This window comes from Sciurus vulgaris, assembly GCF_902686455.1.
Source record: "Sciurus vulgaris genome assembly, chromosome: X".
In the NCBI taxonomy this organism is placed as follows: domain Eukaryota; kingdom Metazoa; phylum Chordata; class Mammalia; order Rodentia; family Sciuridae; genus Sciurus; species Sciurus vulgaris.
The window spans coordinates 137,469,057-137,489,290 of NC_136471.1; the positions used below are offsets into that span (position 1 = coordinate 137,469,057).

General features: G+C 62.2%; 2 protein-coding genes across 6 annotated transcripts in view; one reads left to right on the forward strand and one right to left on the reverse strand.

Annotated features, from left to right (window-relative positions):
* The window catches only part of LOC306651975 (granulocyte-macrophage colony-stimulating factor receptor subunit alpha-like), a 16,791-nt gene extending 15,808 nt beyond the window's left edge, over nucleotides 1–983 (reverse strand). For both annotated transcript variants that reach the window (XM_079124996.1, XM_079124995.1), the window contains exon 1: nucleotides 898–983. In XM_079124996.1, the coding sequence (XP_078981122.1) occupies nucleotides 898–977 (80 nt within the window). In that variant the 5' untranslated portion in view covers nucleotides 978–983. The remainder of the gene's footprint in view (nucleotides 1–897) is intronic.
* SLC25A6 (solute carrier family 25 member 6) overlaps nucleotides 1–20,234 on the forward strand; it is a 248,017-nt gene that overhangs the window by 22,720 nt on the left and 205,063 nt on the right. Inside the window, exon 5 of one of the 4 annotated variants that reach the window (XM_079125015.1) lies at nucleotides 7,380–7,390. The exons of the other annotated variants lie outside the window; for them this stretch is intronic. The gene's annotated coding sequence lies outside the window, so the exon portion shown is untranslated. Of the gene's footprint in view, nucleotides 1–7,379; nucleotides 7,391–20,234 lie in introns of those variants that run through there. 4 annotated transcript variants of the gene reach the window in all.

Here is a 20,234-nt window from a genome sequence, read left to right on the forward strand (position 1 = left end):
CTTTAAGAGGCGGAGCCTAGAGGGAGCGAGTTAGGTCATTGGGGGCGTGGCTTTGAAGGGGAACACTGGGACCTCAGTCTCTTCCTCTCTCTCTCTCTCTTTTACATCCTGGACACTCGCTGCCCCACTACAGGCCCAAACCAACAGGGCCGAGCGACCACGGACGGAACCTCCAAAACCAAGAATCAAGCTAAACCCTTTTTCTTTCTTTCTTTCTTTTTTTAAAGATTTTTTTTTTAGTCGCCTGGGGACACAATGCCTTTATTTCTTCCATGGTGCTGACGATCGAACCCAGCGCCTCACACGTGCTGGGTGAGGCTCCGCCACTGAGCCGCAGTTCTGGCCCCAACCTTTTTTCTTTACAAGCTGCTTTTTCTCGGGTGTTTTCTTGCAGCAACGGAAGCGGAGACTCCCAGGGAGGATGCGGGGACCCTGGAGCCCTCCGCACCTGCCCGGTCGGAATATAAAACGGCGCGTGCTGTTCGGATGGACTGGATCCGTTTGGCCTTCTGAGGGGGTTTCTCCCTCAGCCTCATTTCTGCCCCTGGGCCCCGTGGGTTTAGCACCTGGGCCTTAAAGGTCAGCCCCAGCTTGGCGTCCAGCCAGAGCAAAAGTCGGAGGTTGAATTCTCCCCGTCGCGAATAGGCAGGCGGTTTTCCTTCCCCGTCTGCACCGTCGTCCTAGGACTTGCCAAGGGGACAGCCCTTCTCTGGCCGCTTGAAGCGGACGCGGGTCTTTTTAAGCAAGTCCCCGGGCAGTGCTGAGACTCAGGAATATTCCAGAAGGACCTTCCTCCCCTCCGCGGCTGCAACTCTGGCTCTCAGAACCTCTGTCTCCGTCCTCCATTAAGCCCAGGGGTTCCATCGTGTCAAACCCCACCTGGAGAACCATCCCTACCTGTCCAGCTGCTGGTCTGCCTCGCACAGAGCCCGGATCACAACCATCAGGAGCCACGCGCACTCCAACAGGGTCGCCATGAGCTGGACCTAAGTGCCCAAGGGGACACACCGGGGTCAGAAGCGGGTTCTCCCTTCAGGCAGCCGGATCCACGGAGGTCCCGGCAAAATCCCAGCGATGGAAGTCGTCACACCGGGAATGGGTGTGGATGGAATGGTGTCTCTTTAAATTCCTCTGTGGCAGCCCTGACCCCAGGACCTTGGGACGTGCCTGTGTGTGGAGAGGGGTCTTTACAGAGATGACTGAGGAGCAGTGAGGTCCCCAGGATGGCCCTGACCCCAGGACCTTGGGACGTGCCTGTGTGTGGAGAGGGGTCTTTACAGAGATGACTGAGGAGCAGTGAGGTCCCCAGGGTGGCCCTGACCCCAGGACCTTGAGACGTGCCTGTGTGTGGAGAGGGGTCTTTACAGAGGTGACTGAGGTGCAGTGAGGTCCCCAGGGTGGCCCTGACCCCAGGACCTTGGGACATGCCTGTGTGTGGAGATGGGTCTTTACAGAGGTGACCGAGGAGCAGTGAGGTCCCCAGGGTGGCCCTGACCCCAGGACCTTGGGACATGCCTGTGTGTACAGAGGGGTCTTTGCAGAGGTGACTGAGGTGCAGTGAGGTCCCCAGGGTGGCCCTGACCCCAGGACCTTGGGACATGCCTGTGTGTGGAGAGGGGTCTTTACAGAGGTGACTGAGGTGCAGTGAGGTCCCCAGGGTGGCCCTGACCCCACAGGACTGGGATCCTGGTAGAAGAGGAGATGAGGACACAGACGCACACAGAGGGACGATCCCGTGAGGACCCAGGGAGATGACGGCATCTGCAAGTCCAGGAGCGAGGCCTAGGGAGGAGCCGCCCTGCCCACGCCTGGACCTCGGGCCTCCGGCCTCCAGCAGCATACATCTGTGGGACTTTCTTAGAACAACCTGAGCAAACGTTTACAAGTTCATTCGAGTACCATGGTGATCAATTTCGGGTGTTAAAATTGACTGAGCACCAGTACCCAGGCATTTGGCAAAGTATTCAGCTATGAAAGTGCTGGAATTTTCTAGATGAGATGAATACTGCCATCAGCAGGCTCACGTGATCCTACACGACACGGGTGGGCCTCGTGTAATCAGTTGAAGGCTTTCAGAGACCGCTAGTGAGGGCCCGAGGACATTCTTGCAGTGGGGTGGATGGGATGCTATATGGTCATCTGGACATGTCCTCAACCCAGGTCCCACTCTGACCACTATTGAGTGTCCAGGCTACTGATCTGCTCCCTTGGGGGACTTGGAGTGGACTTTCCTTCCACCTATTTTCTGTTGCCTGCTGGAGGAGGGGGCACGGCTAGTACGCAGGGGTGGGACGGCTGTGTGGGGTGCTGGAGGGACGGGGTGTGGAGGCTGGCGGGGTCTCCCCGGCCTTGAGGGTCAGGGGGATGCAGGTGGAATCTCGGGTCCCCTGAGTCTGGGGACAGAGAGAGGCGGCCGCCCTGGGTACGTTGCTCAGGGGGAAGGGACGGGGGCTGTGGGGGCTGAGCCCCAGCAGGACCCCAGGCTGGGCGGCGGGGTGCATCTGGCTTTGGGGGGATTGGACTCAGGACCCCTGAGCCCCCTCCCCAGCCCTGTTTTGCATTTTATTTAGAGACAGGGTCTCACTGAGCTGCTTAGGGCCTCCCTAAGTCGCCTAGGCTGGCCTCCAACTTGCCATCCTCCTGTCTCAGCCTCCCGAGCCACTGGGATTGCAGGTGACCGGCTAAAAAGAGGTAGATTTTTCTTTTTCTTTTTACCCCCATCGTGTCAAGGTGACACACAGGCCATAAAGTGGAGCCGCTGAGCCATTTAAAGCGCAGACCTCAGCCACAGCCAGTGCATCTCAGAGGCGCGCAGACCTCTCCCATCTCCCCAGGACCGCGTTCTGCTTCCCAAGCCTCTGAGGTCCCCAGGGGCCTCCTAAGACGCCCTGCGGATGGTCGCCTGGCATCCGGCCGGTGTCACAGAGCCCCGGGTCCTGGACGGAGCAGCGTCCGCGGGGCGGCGGGTGCCAGAAGCTCCGACCCGAGCGCATTACGCCTTCGGCTCCGGGTTCTGCACCCGCGGGCGCCCGGGCCTTTAATGGAAGCAGGATTTCCCCCCGTCCCGGGCTTCACCTGGGGCCTTCCCCGCACCTGGGGCGCCTCCCGGGTCCCCGCAGGACGGGATGCGGGTGCCCGGTTCCCAGCGCCGGTGCCGAGGCTGGACGCACTTGGTAGATTCTCGGCTGCGGCCTCCGCGCTCTCCGGGCTCCGCGGCCCGTGCGCGCCCGCGCCCGTGCGGAGGTCGGCACAGCCTCCTCCTGGGTCGCCGTGACTTTGACATTCGCAAAAAATTGTTTTTAAGAAAATGAGCAGAATTTCGCTCCTTGGAAACAAATCCAGCCCCCGACACAGGGCCACCCCCGCCCAGGCCCGCAGCGGTGCGGTCCCCAGACCCGGTGCCAGCACAGCCCAGCTCACCAGCTGCCCAGCTGCCGTCCTGCGCGTCGGGTGCGCCCCCGGGTTGGCGGCCCAGGACCCAGGGCTCCCGGGGACAGCGGCGGACGGAGCGCGGGGCCGCGGCTCGCAAAGGCCCTGACAAGGCTCGCTGCGGGGCCGCTCGCTCCTCCAAGGGTGGCTCCCGGGTGGACGCGCAGCGCCGAGAAGCCCCCGTCTGGGGTCACCAGGGTCCGCTCTCCCCTTATCGCCGACGCAGACTGAAGATGTCCCTCTCCGTGCGGGGCCTCTGGTCCGGGTTTGCCCACATCCCCTTTTGGGCCGAGATAGCCTGGTCACCCGCTGGTCACGCTTCCTGGGGCTGGCGGGTCACCAGCGTTGGGGCGCCTCCTGCGTCTGCAGCTGCCCCCCCTGCGGCCTCAGCGACCCAGCGGAGGGACTGGGTACCTCGGTGGTCTGGTGTCACTCCGGGTGGGCGAGGGTCTCCGTGCGTCTGCGGCTAGACCTTCGTACGGCCTGGCCAAGCTCCGAGTGGACTGAGGGGGTTGTTGCCAGGGTGACAGAATGCCCGCCTCTTCCCGCAGAGCTGCCCTGGCTGGACTGGTGGAGCGTCCACACCCCCAGGCTTGGGTGCTGGAACTCAGTCCCCCCTGCGAGGGTCCAAGGTGACGGACGCGTCATAGGACCCTGGGGTTTGCAGCTGGGCCTTCGGGTGCTGATTCGGACTAGAGAAGGTCTTCAGGGCGGGACCCTCGTGGGTGACTCCCGGTGGCTTCCTGGGGACGGGGAGAGACGCAGGAAACTCACGGGCCCATCTGCACCCTCCCTGGGCCAGCCTGGGCCACCTGGGGACTCTGCCGCTGAGAAGGGCATGGCCAGTGCAGACTCTCAACCTAGGGCCACAAACCCGGGGCTCCCACAAACCTGATCTTTCCATTAAAACGTCCCCAGGGACTCGGGAGGCTGAGGCAGGAGGATTGCAAATTGGAGGTCAGCCTCAGCCACTGAGTCAGGCCCTGAGCAACTTAGCTGGGGGTGTGGCTCAGGGGTCAAGCACCCCCCGGGTTCCACCCCCGGTGCCAAACGTCCTGTTATTAGCAACACAGATGCTCCTCCACTTCCAACGGGGTCGCTTTGCCACATTAAAAGGTGACAACATCCATGTTATGCTGTAAATACCCCCAGGAGCCCATCGGAGAGTCAAAACACCCCCCTGCAAGTCCAGTGGCCTTAGGTTCAGAGCTCATGTGACGAAGTCACCCCCCAATGAAGCCACCGTCAAGTTGAACCATGAAAACTAGAAGTCAGAATGACTCTGGGACCCTCCGTATCATCTTCGTTGTCCTTGGGGGGCCCTGTTTGTCCCCCGGTGTAGAAGAGAGAGACACCGGATACCAGATGAAAAGAGGGAGTGGATCTGAGGCCAGGGCTTGTGATTCGGGGCCCTAGAAGCCTCTCTCCGCGTTGAGCAGGAAGGGAGGCCGGAATGAACATGGCTTCCCTGGGCGAGTGGAAACGCAGATCTCTGTGCGGATGGCAGGAATCGGTGGTCGGGAACCGGGTGGGGCCGGAAGGATGGGCTCTGGATTCATTCCTCGGGGTATTGATTTATGCACCCCACGGATATTGATGGTCGGTCACATCCCAAGGTCCTGGGGTCAGCAGAGGAATTTGTGGGGGAGAGTGGGAGGTGATTCGGCCTCTAACAGGCAATCAGGTCTTTGAGAGCCAGAGCTGAAATGGGAACGGGAAGGGGCAGCTGTGGGCTGGGCATGGGGCTTCTAGAAGATTCCAGGACAGAGCAGTGTGCACGGGAGGGATAGAGGGGACCCCAAGGGCAGATGGCGGGGAGCGTGAGTTCCGGGCTGCGACAGCCCCTGGGAACTCTTCGTCTGCCTGGGGAGTAGGTTCTGAGGTCTGTGGCGGAGGCCGGATCGCAGATAGCGCAGGACGCGTTCCAAGAGCAAAAAGGCAGATTTCAAAAGTCTCCCTTCGAAAAATTCTTTTAAAAAGTACGCGGGTGGAGTGAGTGGAGTCGACCCGGCTGGTGCAGGAACTCCGCGTCCCTGGGCATCCGTTCCGGGACCCCCTCCAGGCACAACCGATGTGCAGTCGCCCAGGATGTGCAGGGAAACCAGGCCGACTTCGGCTCCTCTGGAGGAGCCTGAGAAGAGCGAGCGCCATTGAGAAGCTAGGTCAGCTACGATTCGATGAATAAGGATGATATTCGTAAGGTGGGGGCGCACGCCTGTCAGCCCAGCGACTCGGGAGGCCGAGGCAGGAGGATCGCAAATTGGAGGCCAGCCTCAGCCACTGTCTCTCAATAAAAATTAAAAAGGGCTGGGGGTGTGGCTCAGTGGGAAGCGCCCCTGGGTTCCATCCCTGGGACCAAAATCGTCATCATCGTCCTAATGATTATGAATGTTATTCACTCTGGCCGGACAGGAAGAAGAAAAATCGGGAGCGGAGCGGGGCGGAGAGGTGTGTCGCCAGCTCTACTGGCGCTGACTGGCCTGGACGCCCCGTAGGGATGGACGCCCAGGAGGTTCCAGAATCCCACGGCCATTTGTGCAGTGCTCCGCCTGCGCAGCTGTGAGAGGCCTAGCGACGGCGGAGCAGGCGAGAAAGACCCAGCCTGGGCGAGGCCGGGACCCCGGCTCCTTTTCCTGGCCGGACAGTCAGCCTGTAGATTTTGCGCTGCGCCTTGGCCGTGGGCGAACGTGGTCCAGCGAGAGACCAGCCGCCGCCCGGTGGGGACATGCAGGAGGCCAGGGAGACCCCGAGACAGGGGGTCTGATCCTTCCGCGGAGAAACTCCCCTGGTCTCTGCGGGCAGTTAGGTGACCTGTGGCCAAAGGCAGAAATGACTCACGCAACTGCGAACGGAAGGAGGAGGAGGCCGACCCCCCAGCCAGCAGGCGAGTGCGCCGCGTGGCTTGAGATAAAGTCACCCGGACGTTGACAGCGACAGCCTGGCCCTGGCCGGTGGGGCAGGGTGAGCACAGAGCTCTGGCACGTCCACGCGGAGGGATGGTCTCCGGGCGCAGTAGGCAGGAGCGTCCCAGGGTTCCCTGCAGCTTTCCGACACCCAGGGACCTGACTCTTAGCAAGCGAGCGAGGCCTCTGGGAGGCGGAGAGAAGCTCTGCGCATGCTCGCCCGCCTGTCATCCCAGGGACTCCGGAGGCTGAGGCGGGAGGATCACAAGTTGGAGGCCAGCCTCAGCAACTTAGCGAAGTCCTGAGCAACTCAGCAAGACCCTGTCTCTAAATAAAATATAAAAAGGGCTGGGAGTGTGGCTCAGTGGTTATGCGCCCCTGGAGTCAATCCCTGGTAGCAGGAGAAAAAAAAAAAAAAAAAAACAAAAAAAACAAAAAAAACCAAAAAACCTGAATCTGGACAAACTATGAAGCCCACTAACTCATTGAGCCTGAATTTTCACTTACACAAATAACGCCATGAAATTCACACGGGTTTGAATCATGCATGCTCGTAATATAATATTACTATCCAGGAGTCTTTCAAGGGTGGTTATAATGCATAGAAGCCAAAGCCAGGCCAGACATGGTGGCACAGGCCTGTCATCTCGGGAGGCTGAGGCAGGAGGATGGCAAGTTGGAGGCCAGCCTCAGCGGCTTAGTGAGACCCTGAATCTACTAAAAGAATACAAAGGGGCTGGGGGTGTGGTTCTGTGGTTCAGCACCGCGGGCTCCACCCCTGGTACTACAATCAAAAGCCCTGTGGGCGGGGGAGGTCCTCAGCCTCAGCAAGGCCGAACTGAGCTGTCAATCAGTGCGCAGCCCGCCAATCAGTTCCCAGGCCTCCGAGTCCAGCGGCAAGAAGTAAAAGCCCTTCGCAGGAATCGCTTGGGATTTCAGACGGGTGGGTTTCTAGTGCCCGCTGCTTGGTCGGTCCCTGGGTCTGGAGCCGTCGGGGCGCGTGTCCTCCTGAGCGAGCTGGGCGGCTGTTTATGGCTGGATCCGTGGAGGAACCGGCCCAGGGTGTCTGCAGGGTGAGGAGGCGCCATTTACCGGGGAGCCTCGGCGGATCCCATTGCTCTCACACCAGAGAGAGGCAGGCGGTCCCAGAAGACCCCCTGGCAGCTGGGTTGAAGAGACAGAAGGTTTTTTTTTTTTTTTGGAAAGATGGGATTTTAGACCAGGAAAACCCTCCGTGTGAAGCCAGCGAGGCCACCAGGCGCTGCCACAGATGCGGAGTGAAGAAGTCCACACTCCTGCGTCCGTTTTATCCCAGGTGGTCCCCCAGTGTGACCGAGCAGAGCCTCCTGCTGCCCGGCCACGGTGGGGCAGCTGAGGGTCCCGGTGGCACTGTTCCCAAGTGAGGCCCGAGGAAGAGGAGGGACGGCCTCCCCATCCTGGCAGGATGCGCACCTTGCACCCAGAGAGCTGGTCCAGTCCCCCGGGGGCACCTGACCGCCCCCAGCAGATCCCACCAGCAGCCCCTGCTGCCGCCGGGCTCCTGCAGTTGGGGACTCACGGGGTCCACCTGGACCGCAGTCTCTGCCCGGCAGAGGACAGCAAGGATTCAGACCCGCCCCGTCGGAAGTCCCCTCTGAACACTGGGGCGCGGCCAGGCCAGGGGATTCCGGGAGGAAGCGCTCAGGACGGATCATGGGCTCCGAAACAGCCGGACCCGCGCAGAGTGACCCGGCCTGGGGACGCGGAGGGACCACCCTGCGGACCCTCCATCGCCGGGTGGGGTCCACATCCCCCCGAGCTCTGATTGGCAGGTGTTGTGCGTTTCCAGGAGCCGACGGGAGCCGCCTTCCCCGGGAATCCGGGAGCCGAGACGCCAGCCCCTCGCCACCCGGGACCACGCTCCTGCGCCCGGAAGATGCATACGGGGAAATGCTAAGTTCCCTGCCGGGACTGGACGTCCACACACCCCGAGGACGTGCGGTGCAGACTCTGGGTGGACGGGAGGGGGACTCAGCGCGAGGACATTGCATCCAGGTGCTTCCCTGAGTCCCCAAGGAGGGCTGGCTGAGCCTCGTGCTGGCAGGAGAGCCACCTGGTCTGCTGGCCCTGTGCCTGGGTGTCCGCATGGGAACCATGGCCTGCTAGGCTTTGCTCTGGGGTTTTCTGATTAGAGGTCAGTGAAACAGTTCTCTTAGTCAGGACTTGGGAGGCTGAGGCAAGAGGCTGACAAGTTGGAGGCCAGCCTCAGCAACTTAGTGAGGCCCTAGCAACTTAGCAAGACCCTGTCCCTCAATAAAACATAAAAACGGGCTGGGGACGTGGCTCAGTGGTTAAGCACCCCTGGGTTCAAAACTGTCATGAAGGATGGACCCTCTGCAGCTTTGGCCTCTGGCTCTGTCCCCTCCCTATTTCCTGGTTCCTGCAGGGGATGCCCAGCACCTCGGTGGTCACCTGTTGAAGAGGTGGCCAAGGACTAGGGTTTAGACGAGGGTCCCCAGGACCACCAGCAGGTAGACGTGCGGGAGACTGGCTTCCAGTCCCTGGGAGCCTGGGAGGGGGACACACAGGGCTGTCCATCACGGGCTGTGCTCTGTCCCTGGCTGGATCCCCAGGGAGCTGGACCCCACTGGCCACAGATGCTCCCGAGCCTGCGGAGCCCGCGTGAGCTGGACGCTCCCTGCAGGAGCTCGGCCGCCAGGGGGGAGCCGTCCAGCGTGGTCACGGCGGGGGCCGGTCAGCGCTCCCTCCTGGGCGAGCGATTTAAAGCATTTAATGCTGGAAGCAGCCTCCCAAGGAGACAAGGAGGTTTGCAAGGGCCACACCCCGCCCAGGCTGTGCACCGCGGGCTGTGGAGCAGCGTCTCTGGGCTCCACGCACCGGGTACCAGGAGCAGGCCTTCCCTGCGTGACAGCCACCGCGTCCCCAGGGGCCACGGCTCCCGGGTGTGGGGCATTTCGGCAGCACCAGGGCGGGGAGCCGGGTCCCTGAGAGGCCCAGGGAGAGGCGTCCGTTTCTTCCTGCAGAGGTGCTTCCGTGGAGGAGGAGCCGGGGATGGATCGTCCCCGTGGCTCTGTGGCTGCCTCCAGGCGCTTCTGCGGGGCCAGACTCCGCGGAGGACGCGGCCGTGGCCAAGGCTGGGCGTGGCTGGGGGCGGGCGGACGCCGGCCCCTGATGCTGAGCGCAGCCCGGCAGGTGCGGGGAAGGCGGGCTCCGCAGCTGGACGCCCCGGGGGCGGGGCTGGAAATGCCAATCATCCTGTCGCGGTCACTGCGCACTGGACTCCCGCTGGAGAGCCCACCCGGTCCCCCGACCTCGTCCAAATGTCCACTGGAAACGCTTCTAAAGGAAGCAGGGAGCCAGGCGTGAGTTCTGTGGTCGGGGTCCGCAGTCTGCAGCCACCTCGTAGGTGAGGCCCAGCAACGGTGCCAACCGAGTCCGGATTTCCCGGCACAGGTGACCTTAAGGTTTAAGGAGATGGGGATGCTAATTGCCCAGATCTGAACATTAAAAATCATGTCACGGGTTCAATCAGAGAAAATGAGAAATCACACTCTGCTTATGGATGATCGATCAAAATGTATAAATGCTACTGTCCAGTTTTATTAAAGATTTTTAAAAATTATGTCCTGCATAAATAATTAGACCAAATTTAAAACAAATATGTAACAATGTACTATGCTGTACGTCCAAATTATACAGAATTATGCAATGTTAATAAAAAAATGAATTTGCGTGGTGTGGTGGTGCTCATCAGTAATCCCAGCATCTCCGGAGGCTGAGGCAGGAGGATTGCAAGTGGGAGGCCAGCCTCAGCAACTTAGTGAGACTCTAAGCAACTTAGCAAGACTCTGCCTCAAAATTAAGAATTAAAAGTGGTGCAGATGTGGCTCAGTGGTTAAGTACCCACAGGTTCAATCCCTGGTACAAAAAAGAAAAAAAATTCAATATTAATCTAACTCATCTCATGTCAATCAAAACTTCTTTACACGTTTGAGATGGAACCGGTCACCACCAAGTGGTGACTAAGACACACGGCATTGGTCTGTGACAATCACTCCCTGGATCCGACACAGGTAGATATGCATTTCCTAAAAATGAAATAAAAGTCTGTGTTAAAAGTCTAATGAAAGAGCAGCAGGCGACCGCACACTCCGTGTGATCCCACGAAACGTACCATCGGAAAAATGAGAGGACCCCCCATGGATGCAGGATCTGCCCAGGTGCGGAAGCGCACTCTCCTGTCACCGGCTACCGATTAGAACACGCAAATTAAACCGAAAGAAAAAGCGTTAGGGGAAAAAGGGTCACTGTTTGCAAAGATTTAGGGTCCAGTGTGTCCCCAACCGCAGAGCCGGACAGGGCTGGCGTTTGGAAAATGTCCCTGCTGACCCTCCTGAACCCACACCGACTTTCACCGGCCTGTCCTCCCGCCCCCAGGACGTCCTGTGGGAGCCAGGCACACACATCCCCTGGGCTCCAAAGCCCCACAGCAGGAAGACAGCGGGGACCTGCTCTCCTGGGGGAGGACGTGAGCTCAGGTGTCCTTCTGCGTGCGCATGTTAGTGGCTTCGATGTGCAGAGCCACACGGAGGGTCACCAGGAGTCCTGGGTCGCCCGGGGCCAGACCCTCAGCTAGCTTTGGGGCTGCCCAGGCCCCGGCCACCGGGAGGCCCCCAGCAGGGTCCAGAGCACAGCACGGCATCCTGGACGTGGTGGACTGTCCACTTCAAGGGTCCCTCTACAACTGCACAAGACGAGGAGACCCACCGACAGCCCAGGGCCTGGTGTGAGGACCGTCTGTCCAGCTGTGTGACCTGAACGGGCGGATCTGTGCCTGTGTCCCCCTGGCTAAGGGGCCACCGGCCTCTCTGACCGTGCCTCTCAGTGGCCTCGCTCTCTGCAACGAGGCGTCCCCGGTGCACAGGAGAATCGGGAGATGGAGGGTCTGGAGGTCGCTTCCCACGTCCACCACGAGCTTCTGCTCCTGACCACCATCCTGGCTGGCAGCCACTTCTGCCCCCGAGAAGAGAACGGAGGACATTTGGGGACCACGGTGGTCATCAGCCAGGCAGAAGTTCAGGGAAAGCCCCGGGGCTGCCAGCACGGACTCAAGCAGGACAGGGACTGCACTCTGCCAAGGCCCCTGGGGTCCAGGACTCGACCAAGGGAAGGACGCCACCTGCTCTGGGTCCCCAGGGCTCAGCAGGGACCTCAGGAGGCAGCCCTCGGCCTCCAGGCGGAGGCTGGGGAGCATCTCAGGCCCTGGCACGGGGCACCTGGGGACTCTGGGCTCAGCACTGCAGGTCTAGGGACGGGGTGACTGTCGTGCCTGGAAGACACACAGGTCCACGAATAAGTGAACCCAGGGACGTGAGGAGGCTGGAGTGACAGGGAGAGAGGGGACGGGCAGCCCAGCAGGGGGTCCTGGGTGGTGCCTCGTGGGGGGAGAACCCCGGGGAGAATGCGCCTCAGACAGCGAGGGACACCCTGGGAGCACCTGCCCAGCAGCAGCAGGAACAGGGACTCAGCTGGGGCCCCGGGTGCCGCAGGAGGGACTGACCAGGAGGATCTGCAGCAGCACAGAGGGGTCACCTCCCACTGGGGAGAAGGAGAGGACACGGCCAGGGCCTCAGGGCCGCCCTGGTCAGCAGGAGCTCACGGGAGCTGCGTCTCAAGCCTGTCCATCACCAGGGTCTCGCTCCGAAGCTCCCCTGGCCTGAACTGGGGTGTAGACACCCCTCAGCACAAACATTAAAGCCACGGTCCTGGACGCCTTGGTCATCACAGGAGAGACCCGACAGGGACCCCAGGACACGGATAAGCGTGGACAGCCCTGGTTGCCTGAGGTCAGGGGCAGAAGGAGGCTCCAGGACGTGGTGCCCAGGGGCAAAGGGACACCCCCCAGGAGGAGAAGGTGGGAGGATCAGGGGAGAGGCTGCGGAGGGACGGAGGCAAGCTGTGCAGACGGACAGGAGCCCAGGTGCTCAGAGCAGGCAGGACGGACAGGGGAAGGGAAGGGAGAGGACCTGGGAAGAGAGGGGACGGAGGACAGGGGCTGCATCGACCCCCAGGAACAGCACCTCTCTCTCCATAAAATGCCCATGAATGGCCAGTGGCCATGCTGGCTGACCTCTACCACTCAGCTGTCACTAACCAGCTGTCACAGGTAAGCTGTGTCCAAGGACCTGAGGCCCAGAATGTCCCCTCTAAACACAGCACCTCAGGGACCCGGGACACTAAGCACAGCATCACCTCTGACTGAGCCAAAGGCCCGTCAGCGAGTTGGTCAGCACAAAACAGGGAGGAGACCCAGGAGTGAACCTCAGTCACCATCACCACCTCCTCCACCTCCTCCACCCACCCTCCATCTCCACCACCCACCCACCATCTCCACCACCCACCCTCCATCTCCACCACCCACCCTCCATCTCCACCACCCACCCTCCATCTCCACCACCCACCCTCCATCTCCTCCACCCACCCTCCACCTCCTCCACCCACCCTCCATCTCCTCCACCCACCCTCCATCTCCACCACCCACCCTCCATCTCCACCACCCACCCACCATCTCCACCACCCACCCCATCTCCACCACCCACGCTCCATCTCCACCACCCACCCTCCATCTCCACCACCCACCCGCCATCTCCACCACCCACCCTCCATCTCCACCACCCACCCTCGATCTCCTCCACCCACCCTCCACCTCCTCCACCACCCTCCATCTCCTCCACCCACCCTCCATCTCCACCACCCACCCACCATCTCCACCACCCACCCTCCATCTCCACCACCCACCCTCCATCTCCACCACCCACCCTCCATCTCCTCCACCCACCCTCCATCTCCTCCACCCACCCTCCATCTCCTCCACCCACCCACCATCTCCACCACCCACCCTCCATCTCCACCACCCACCCACCATCTCCACCACCCACCCTCCATCTCCACCACCCACCCTCCATCTACACCACCCACCCTCCATCTCCTCCACCCACCCTCAATCTCCTCCACCCACCCTCCATCTCCTCCACCCACCCACCATCTCCACCACCCACACTCCATCTCCACCACCCACCCACCATCTCCACCACCCACCCTCCATCTACACCACCCACCCGCCATCTCCTCCACCCACCCTCCATCTCCTCCACCCACCCTCCATCTCCACCACCCACCCACCATCTCCACCACCCACCCCATCTCCACCACCCACGCTCCATCTCCACCACCCACCCTCCATCTCCACCGCCACCCACCATCTCCACCACCCACCCTCCATCTCCACCACCCACCCTCCATCTCCTCCACCCACCCTCCACCTCCTCCACCACCCTCCATCTCCTCCACCCACCCTCCATCTCCACCACCCACCCACCATCTCCACCACCCACCCTCCATCTCCACCACCCACCCTCCATCTCCACCACCCACCCTCCATCTACTCCACCCACCCTCCATCTCCTCCACCCACCCTCCATCTCCTCCACCCACCCACCATCTCCACCACCAACCCTCCATCTCCACCACCCACCCACCATCTCCACCACCCACCCTCCATCTCCACCACCCACCCTACATCTCCACCACCCACCCTCCATCTCCACCACCCACCCACCATCTCCACCACCCACCCTCCATCTCCACCACCCACCCTACATCTCCACCACCCACCCTCCATCTCCACCACCCACCCTCCATCTCCACCACCCACCCTACATCTCCACCACCCACCCTCCATCTCCACCACCCACCCACCATCTCCACCACCCACCCTCCATCTCCACCACCCACCCTCCATCTCCACCACCCACCCTCCATCTCCACCACCCACCCTCCATCTCCACCACCCACCCGCCATCTCCACCACCCACCCTCCATCTCCACCACCCACCCTCGATCTCCTCCACCCACCCTCCACCTCCTCCACCACCCTCCATCTCCTCCACCCACCCTCCATCTCCACCACCCACCCACCATCTCCACCACCACCCTCCATCTCCACCACCCACCCTCCATCTCCACCACCCACCCTCCATCTCCTCCACCCACCCTCCATCTCCTCCACCCACCCTCCATCTCCTCCACCCACCCACCATCTCCACCACCAACCCTCCATCTCCACCACCCACCCACCATCTCCACCACCCACCCTCCATCTCCACCACCCACCCTCCATCTACACCACCCACCCTCCATCTACTCCACCCACCCTCAATCTCCTCCACCCACCCTCCATCTCCTCCACCCACCCACCATCTCCACCACCCACACTCCATCTCCACCACCCACCCACCATCTCCACCACCCACCCTCCATCTACACCACCCACCCTCCATCTCCTCCACCCACCCTCCATCTCCTCCACCCACCCACCATCTCCACCACCCACACTCCATCTCCACCACCCACCCACCATCTCCACCACCCACCCTCCATCTACTCCACCCACCCTCAATCTCCTCCACCCACCCTCCATCTCCTCCACCCACCCACCATCTCCACCACCCACACTCCATCTCCACCACCCACCCACCATCTCCACCACCCACCCACCATCTCCACCACCCACCCTCCACCTCCTCCACCCACCCTCCATCTCCTCCACCCACCCTCCATCTCCTCCTCCCACCCACCATCTCCTCCACCCACCCTCCATCTCCACCACCCACCCACCATCTCCACCACCAACCCTCCATCTCCACCACCCACCCTCCATCTCCACCACCCACCCTCCCGCCTGCCCTCCCTCCTTCACTCACTCTCTTCCTTTCTCCCTTTAAACAGCAAGCAGCTCCTGCCTTTGCTCCTCAGATAAACTCTGGTGCTCAACCCCGACCTCCTGGTTGAGAAGCCCACGTGCACCAATGTGTTCACACAAAGATGGAGAAGCCTGTGTGAGTGTGAATCTGGGGGTCCTTCTGGTCCATGTCCGGGTCCCACAGTGACTGCCCTCTGTGAGCACGTGAGGTGTGATTCCATCCTACACGTCACACACAGGTCCTCCTGCTTCCCTGAGGGCCCTGTCCCCTTGCGTGCCCTGGATTTGGGAGGAGCCATGACGCTTGGCTCAGGTATCTGTTCCAGCTTCTCCTGAGAGCCCTCTCACCACGAGCAGGGCGTTGGGTCCAGCCTCCTAGCTTATGGGGACGTCCTGGCCCTCTCCAGGCGTCTCCCCTCTGAGCTTGAGGATTGGGAGGAGCCCCTGCCTGCACACGCCATGTCCTTATGGGTCTCCAAGGACCCCGTCCTTGGAAGCCCAGCCCAGATCCATGCTTGACCATGCTCTGCTCTGAGGTCAGCCTCCTGCCTCCCTGCGATGCTCTGTGTGCTCAGCACCCGCGGCCCATCCTGAGTGGACTCCGAGCTGCGGCCTCCTCTCAGGCTCTCAGGAGTCCAGCTCCCTGGTCTCGACACCTGTCTAGGAACCAGCTCGTCGGCCACCTCTGTCCAACTTCGTGAAACAGGAAGCTGTTGGGTCCGGAAACAGCGGAGAGATTCCTGAGTCCCAGCCCTGCCTGACATTCAGGATGTCCGGTTGCATGGAAATTGCAAAACACAACAATGACTCCTTTTCAGAGAAACTGCTTCCCACAGAATGCACGGGGTTTGTGAGACCAGAAACCGTGAGTCGCCATTTGTGGGAAACTGACTTGAACTGCCCTCCGCTATTTTCTCCTGTCGATGATGCAGTGGCTCCACTTCCTTTGAGGACTCGCTTCCAGTCGGCCCTGGGAGAAAGTTGGTCAGAGCTGTCCCTGTGGAGGACGTTGCTCAGGAGCCTCTGGGTCAAAGTGCAGTGGACAGCAGCGGGCAGGGACCTCTCCTAGGAGTTTCGGGGACTCCAAGGCAGCCTGGGGCACAGCCACGGGCACAGCTGGGCAGCAGGTCTGGCTTCCTCGGAAGGACGTTGCTCCCCCTTTCCAGGCAGCCGCTCGGGAGGAAGCAGCTTCCGGAAGACTGAGGACTGAGCTTGAGTTCTGAGCCTCTCCTGCTGCCCACGTGCCGCTCCAGAGGCGCAGAACCCGGTCCCTGCGGCCATGCCCCCCCTTTCCTGGGAACTGTCTCAGTTACCCGTTCATCAGGACGACAGAGTGCCCCAAAAATAACTAAAAAGAGGACAAAATTAGGTTTCCTCTGAGCTTCCCAAGTGTCCATGTTGCCCTGCGTCCACTGCTCTAGACCCAAGGTGAGCAGAACATCATGGCGGAAGGTGGGGTCAAGACGAGCTCTCAGCTCCTGGAGGCTGGGAAGAAGAGATGATGGACAGACAGACAGACACACAGACAGGTAGATGGAGCTGGAAAACTAGTGAGAAAAAAGGAACAGAAGGTAGGAAAGAAGAGAGGGAGGCAGCGCAGAGGCCAGGGACAGGGCAGAGTCCGTGTGCACGCACGGCCTCCACCCAGGGGATCCGGCCACAGCCTCCAGCACCCCGGGAGCTTTGAGGATGGTCCGTGCAGTTTGGAGGCTGCTCTCGGGCAGGGCTGTGGAGGAGCCAGCACTCGCTCAGCCTGTCGTTTGGAGAACGTGGTATGTTTCTGCGTTTGCACCTGGAAACGGTGACCCTGGCCTGTCACCCCAGCGTACCCGTGAGCTCCTGGGTTCCTCCCGCTGCGTCACGGGTTCCGCTTCCCTTCCTTACCTTTTATTCCCCAGCCTTTCCAGGGAAGATGCCCGACCACGTTTCCTGCACCGCATCAGAAATCTGCTCAACACCGACTCTCTGGGGCGATCCCAGGTCCCCGGAGAGCAAGACCACTGGGTTCAGGAGCTCAGAGGTCACCAGGAGGACGCCCGAGGGCAGACGCGGCCGGGAAGGTCAGGCCGTGGCCAGCGGCCTGCCGCGCTGCCCTCACCGCTGTGGCGGGCTCGCTCTTCCTGACCAGGGTCAGACGATACAGCATCAGGAGCAGCAGCTGCCGCCTTGATGGGGGAAGCGGTCACGGCGGATGGCTGACCACTCAGCTCTCCAGGCTCCACGAGAGCCCGATCCCCACGCCCACACCTGCATTGCTGTGTCCTCCAGGAGGCCACTGGGCCCCGTCACCACTGAGCACGGGGCGTCCTGTCCACTCCTCCCTGAGCCAGCGCCTCCTGCCCCTCCGAGAAGCACCAGCCTCCTCTCGGGCTCCAGCTGGCCCGGACCACCCGCCTCTTCCACGCCCAGCATCTTCTACAGACTGGCCTTTCTGCCTCCTGGCCCCTCTTCTGGGCATGGTCTGCTCTGGTCTTGGCCACGTTTTGCTCCCGGATTCCTGAGACTCGAACATGGAGGACGTCCTCCCAGCGGCCAGCACGAAGCCAGAGACCGTAGCTCTGCCACCCGGAGCCGAGCTCCAGGCCAGAGCTGGACCCTCCCCGGCCACAGAGCTGTCCAGGGGCCGTGAGCGCAGCCCCTCCTGGGTCTGGGGACGGCTGGGGCTGCCCTGACCCCGGGTGGCCCGGGACGCCTGTCCTGAGCTCTGACCCTCCTCGGACTCAGCACCTTCTCCATGAGACCCGGAAACGTCTCTCCAGGACCTACCCTCGCCCGGCTGTTGGGGACGTCCATTTCTGTGGCCCTGGTCCTTCTGCTTGGCCGCGTGGGACCCTCCGGGAGCCTCTCTGGAAGGTCCTGCAGCCCTGGACAGCTCCGTGCAGACCTGGCTCGCTGGACGGAGTGGAAGTGGCCTCAGCTGCAGGGAGCGTGGGCCACTGCAGAGGACAGGCCTCCACGGCTTCAGGCTGGGCAGCCTGGCCAAGGCCACCTGGAGGGCCAACACGGCCACACCAACAGTGCTGACCAGCCAGGAGACGGGCACCACCAGGAGAAGATGGCCCTTCGTGGTGCCCAGGAGGGATAGCCCAGAGGCCTCATGGACCAGCTCCTGGCCTGGGGACATCTCGGCCTCCGTGGGCAGCGTCAGCCGGGGCTCTCCCCCGTGGAGACCAGGAAGACCCACCTGCTCCGGCCGCACCTCCGTGACCGGCCAGCGGGCTGAGCTCTGGGGGGACGGACCTCTGCAGGGAAGGTGGACTGAGCCACGGGGTGCGCCTTGGGGACCAGGGAGACACCATGGCCGCAGCCGGGCAGCCCCAGGTGACCACTGATGGAACCTGGCCGAGCTCAGCTCCTCCACATGCCCGGGAGGCCTGGGTCCTGGGGTCATGGGACCACGACAGCGAGGACACCTGCCGTGTCCTCCGGTGGCCCCAGCGACGGTCCCCGGGCCCCTCCATGCCCGTGCACGGCGCCGGCCGTCAGCTCTGCCTCTGGCAGAGACTTTTGCTGGGCCCGGGCTCCCTGGGCTCCTGCAGCCTCTCCTGCTCCGCTGGACGCGTCTGGTGCAGTCCAGCTGGAGGGGCCACCAGCAGCCAGGCCTCTGACAGCCGCCCCTCTCTTCTTGCTCCGTCTCCGTATCTGATCACAGGTGCCGCTGCCCACCCTCGGCTCTGCTGCCCCCGGTCAGCCTTCGCAGGACGCTGGGTGCTGGCCCAGCCTCTGGGCCCGCAGCCTGGGTCTCCCTGAGTTGCGCTCTGTGGTCACCCGGCTCCTGGGCCGGGACCCCAGCTCTGCCTGGGGGGCTCCAAGCTGCAGGCTGGGCTCCGTGTCCTCCACGTGCCTCGGTCCCCGGACACCCAGCTCCCGGTCCTCAGCTTCGGCCTGGCTCCGGGTTTCACTGGGGAATCTGGACACGTGTGTCGGATTCCTTGTTCGCTTAGAAGGTTGGACGCTGTTCTGGGATGTGGCTGGTGGACTCAGCTGTGTGGTCACAGGAAATGTCACTGGGTCTGCATGATGGATAGTCAGTCCCCAAATGAGGAAGCCCAGCAGGGACGGGAGGGGACCAAAGAGAAAAGGGAAGCCGTGGACCCGAGATGGTGCATTCGGCTCCGTGAAGCCCGGGGCGTCCACGGGCTGGAGGTGGAGAGGGGACTTCAAGATGGCGGCCTGAGGCTGGAGGCTGGAGGCACGAGTAAGAACCGCTGTGGAGGCTGGAGGCCGGGTGGTGGGTACGCGGGTTCCTTGCTCTGTGGTTTTGGATTTGCCGCGGCAGTTCTGTGCACATGAGGCCTTGTGGCCGATCAGGGGCTCTGCTGCGGGACCTGAGGGTGGGAATCGGGGCTCACAGCTTGAGGGTGTCGGGGGAAGGAGTGACCGGGAACTGTCCAGTGTCTCAGGGGCTCTGCGCTCGGGGGTCTGCATCAGCTCTGGAAATGGGCCTCACGCAGGCCGAGGTACGAGGCCGCTTTGCCTGGACACCTCGTGTGCAGAAGGAATACCAGGGAGGAAAAGGAGCCCGTGTTCAGGAGGGACCCCAGCACAGGGCCTCGGCCACCAACCCCAGGAGGAGGAGGCCCAGGCATGAGCACAGCTTTGCCCCGGGGTTGAACTCGGCTCCTGCTCCTGATGGCGTCCCTGTGGTTTGGAGGAAGGGTCCACGCAGGGGTGGCCACGTTGGAGAGAAGGCAGGGAGCAGGCACCAGGGTGGGTGATGGGCCTCCCCAGGGCCCAGGAGGGCCAGCTGAGCTGGACACGGGGTGCTGCAGCCTTGGGTGACTCTGGAGAAGGTCCAGGGAAGAAGGGGCTTCGGACTCTGCCAGCTGCTGACCTTGTCCACACACGTAGGACAGGGTGGGCAGGAGTAGAGAGGAGTGTCCAGGAGAGCAGGGCCGAGAGGGGAGCTGGGGTGCCCGGGGTGGACGACTGGGCCGCGGGGCAGGTCCCTGGGGTGGACGTGTGGGCACAGGCTGCCGGGGCACCTGGGATGGGGGCTCCGCTGAGGGAGGCCCCCAGGTGCATGCAGATGACAGCGGGCGGTCAGCAGAGGCTCCTCTGCAGGACCAGCAGGCCCGGGAGCGCCCCAGCCCAGGGTCCAGGTGGTGAGCTGCAGGTGGGACCTGCGGGTGACCAGGGGC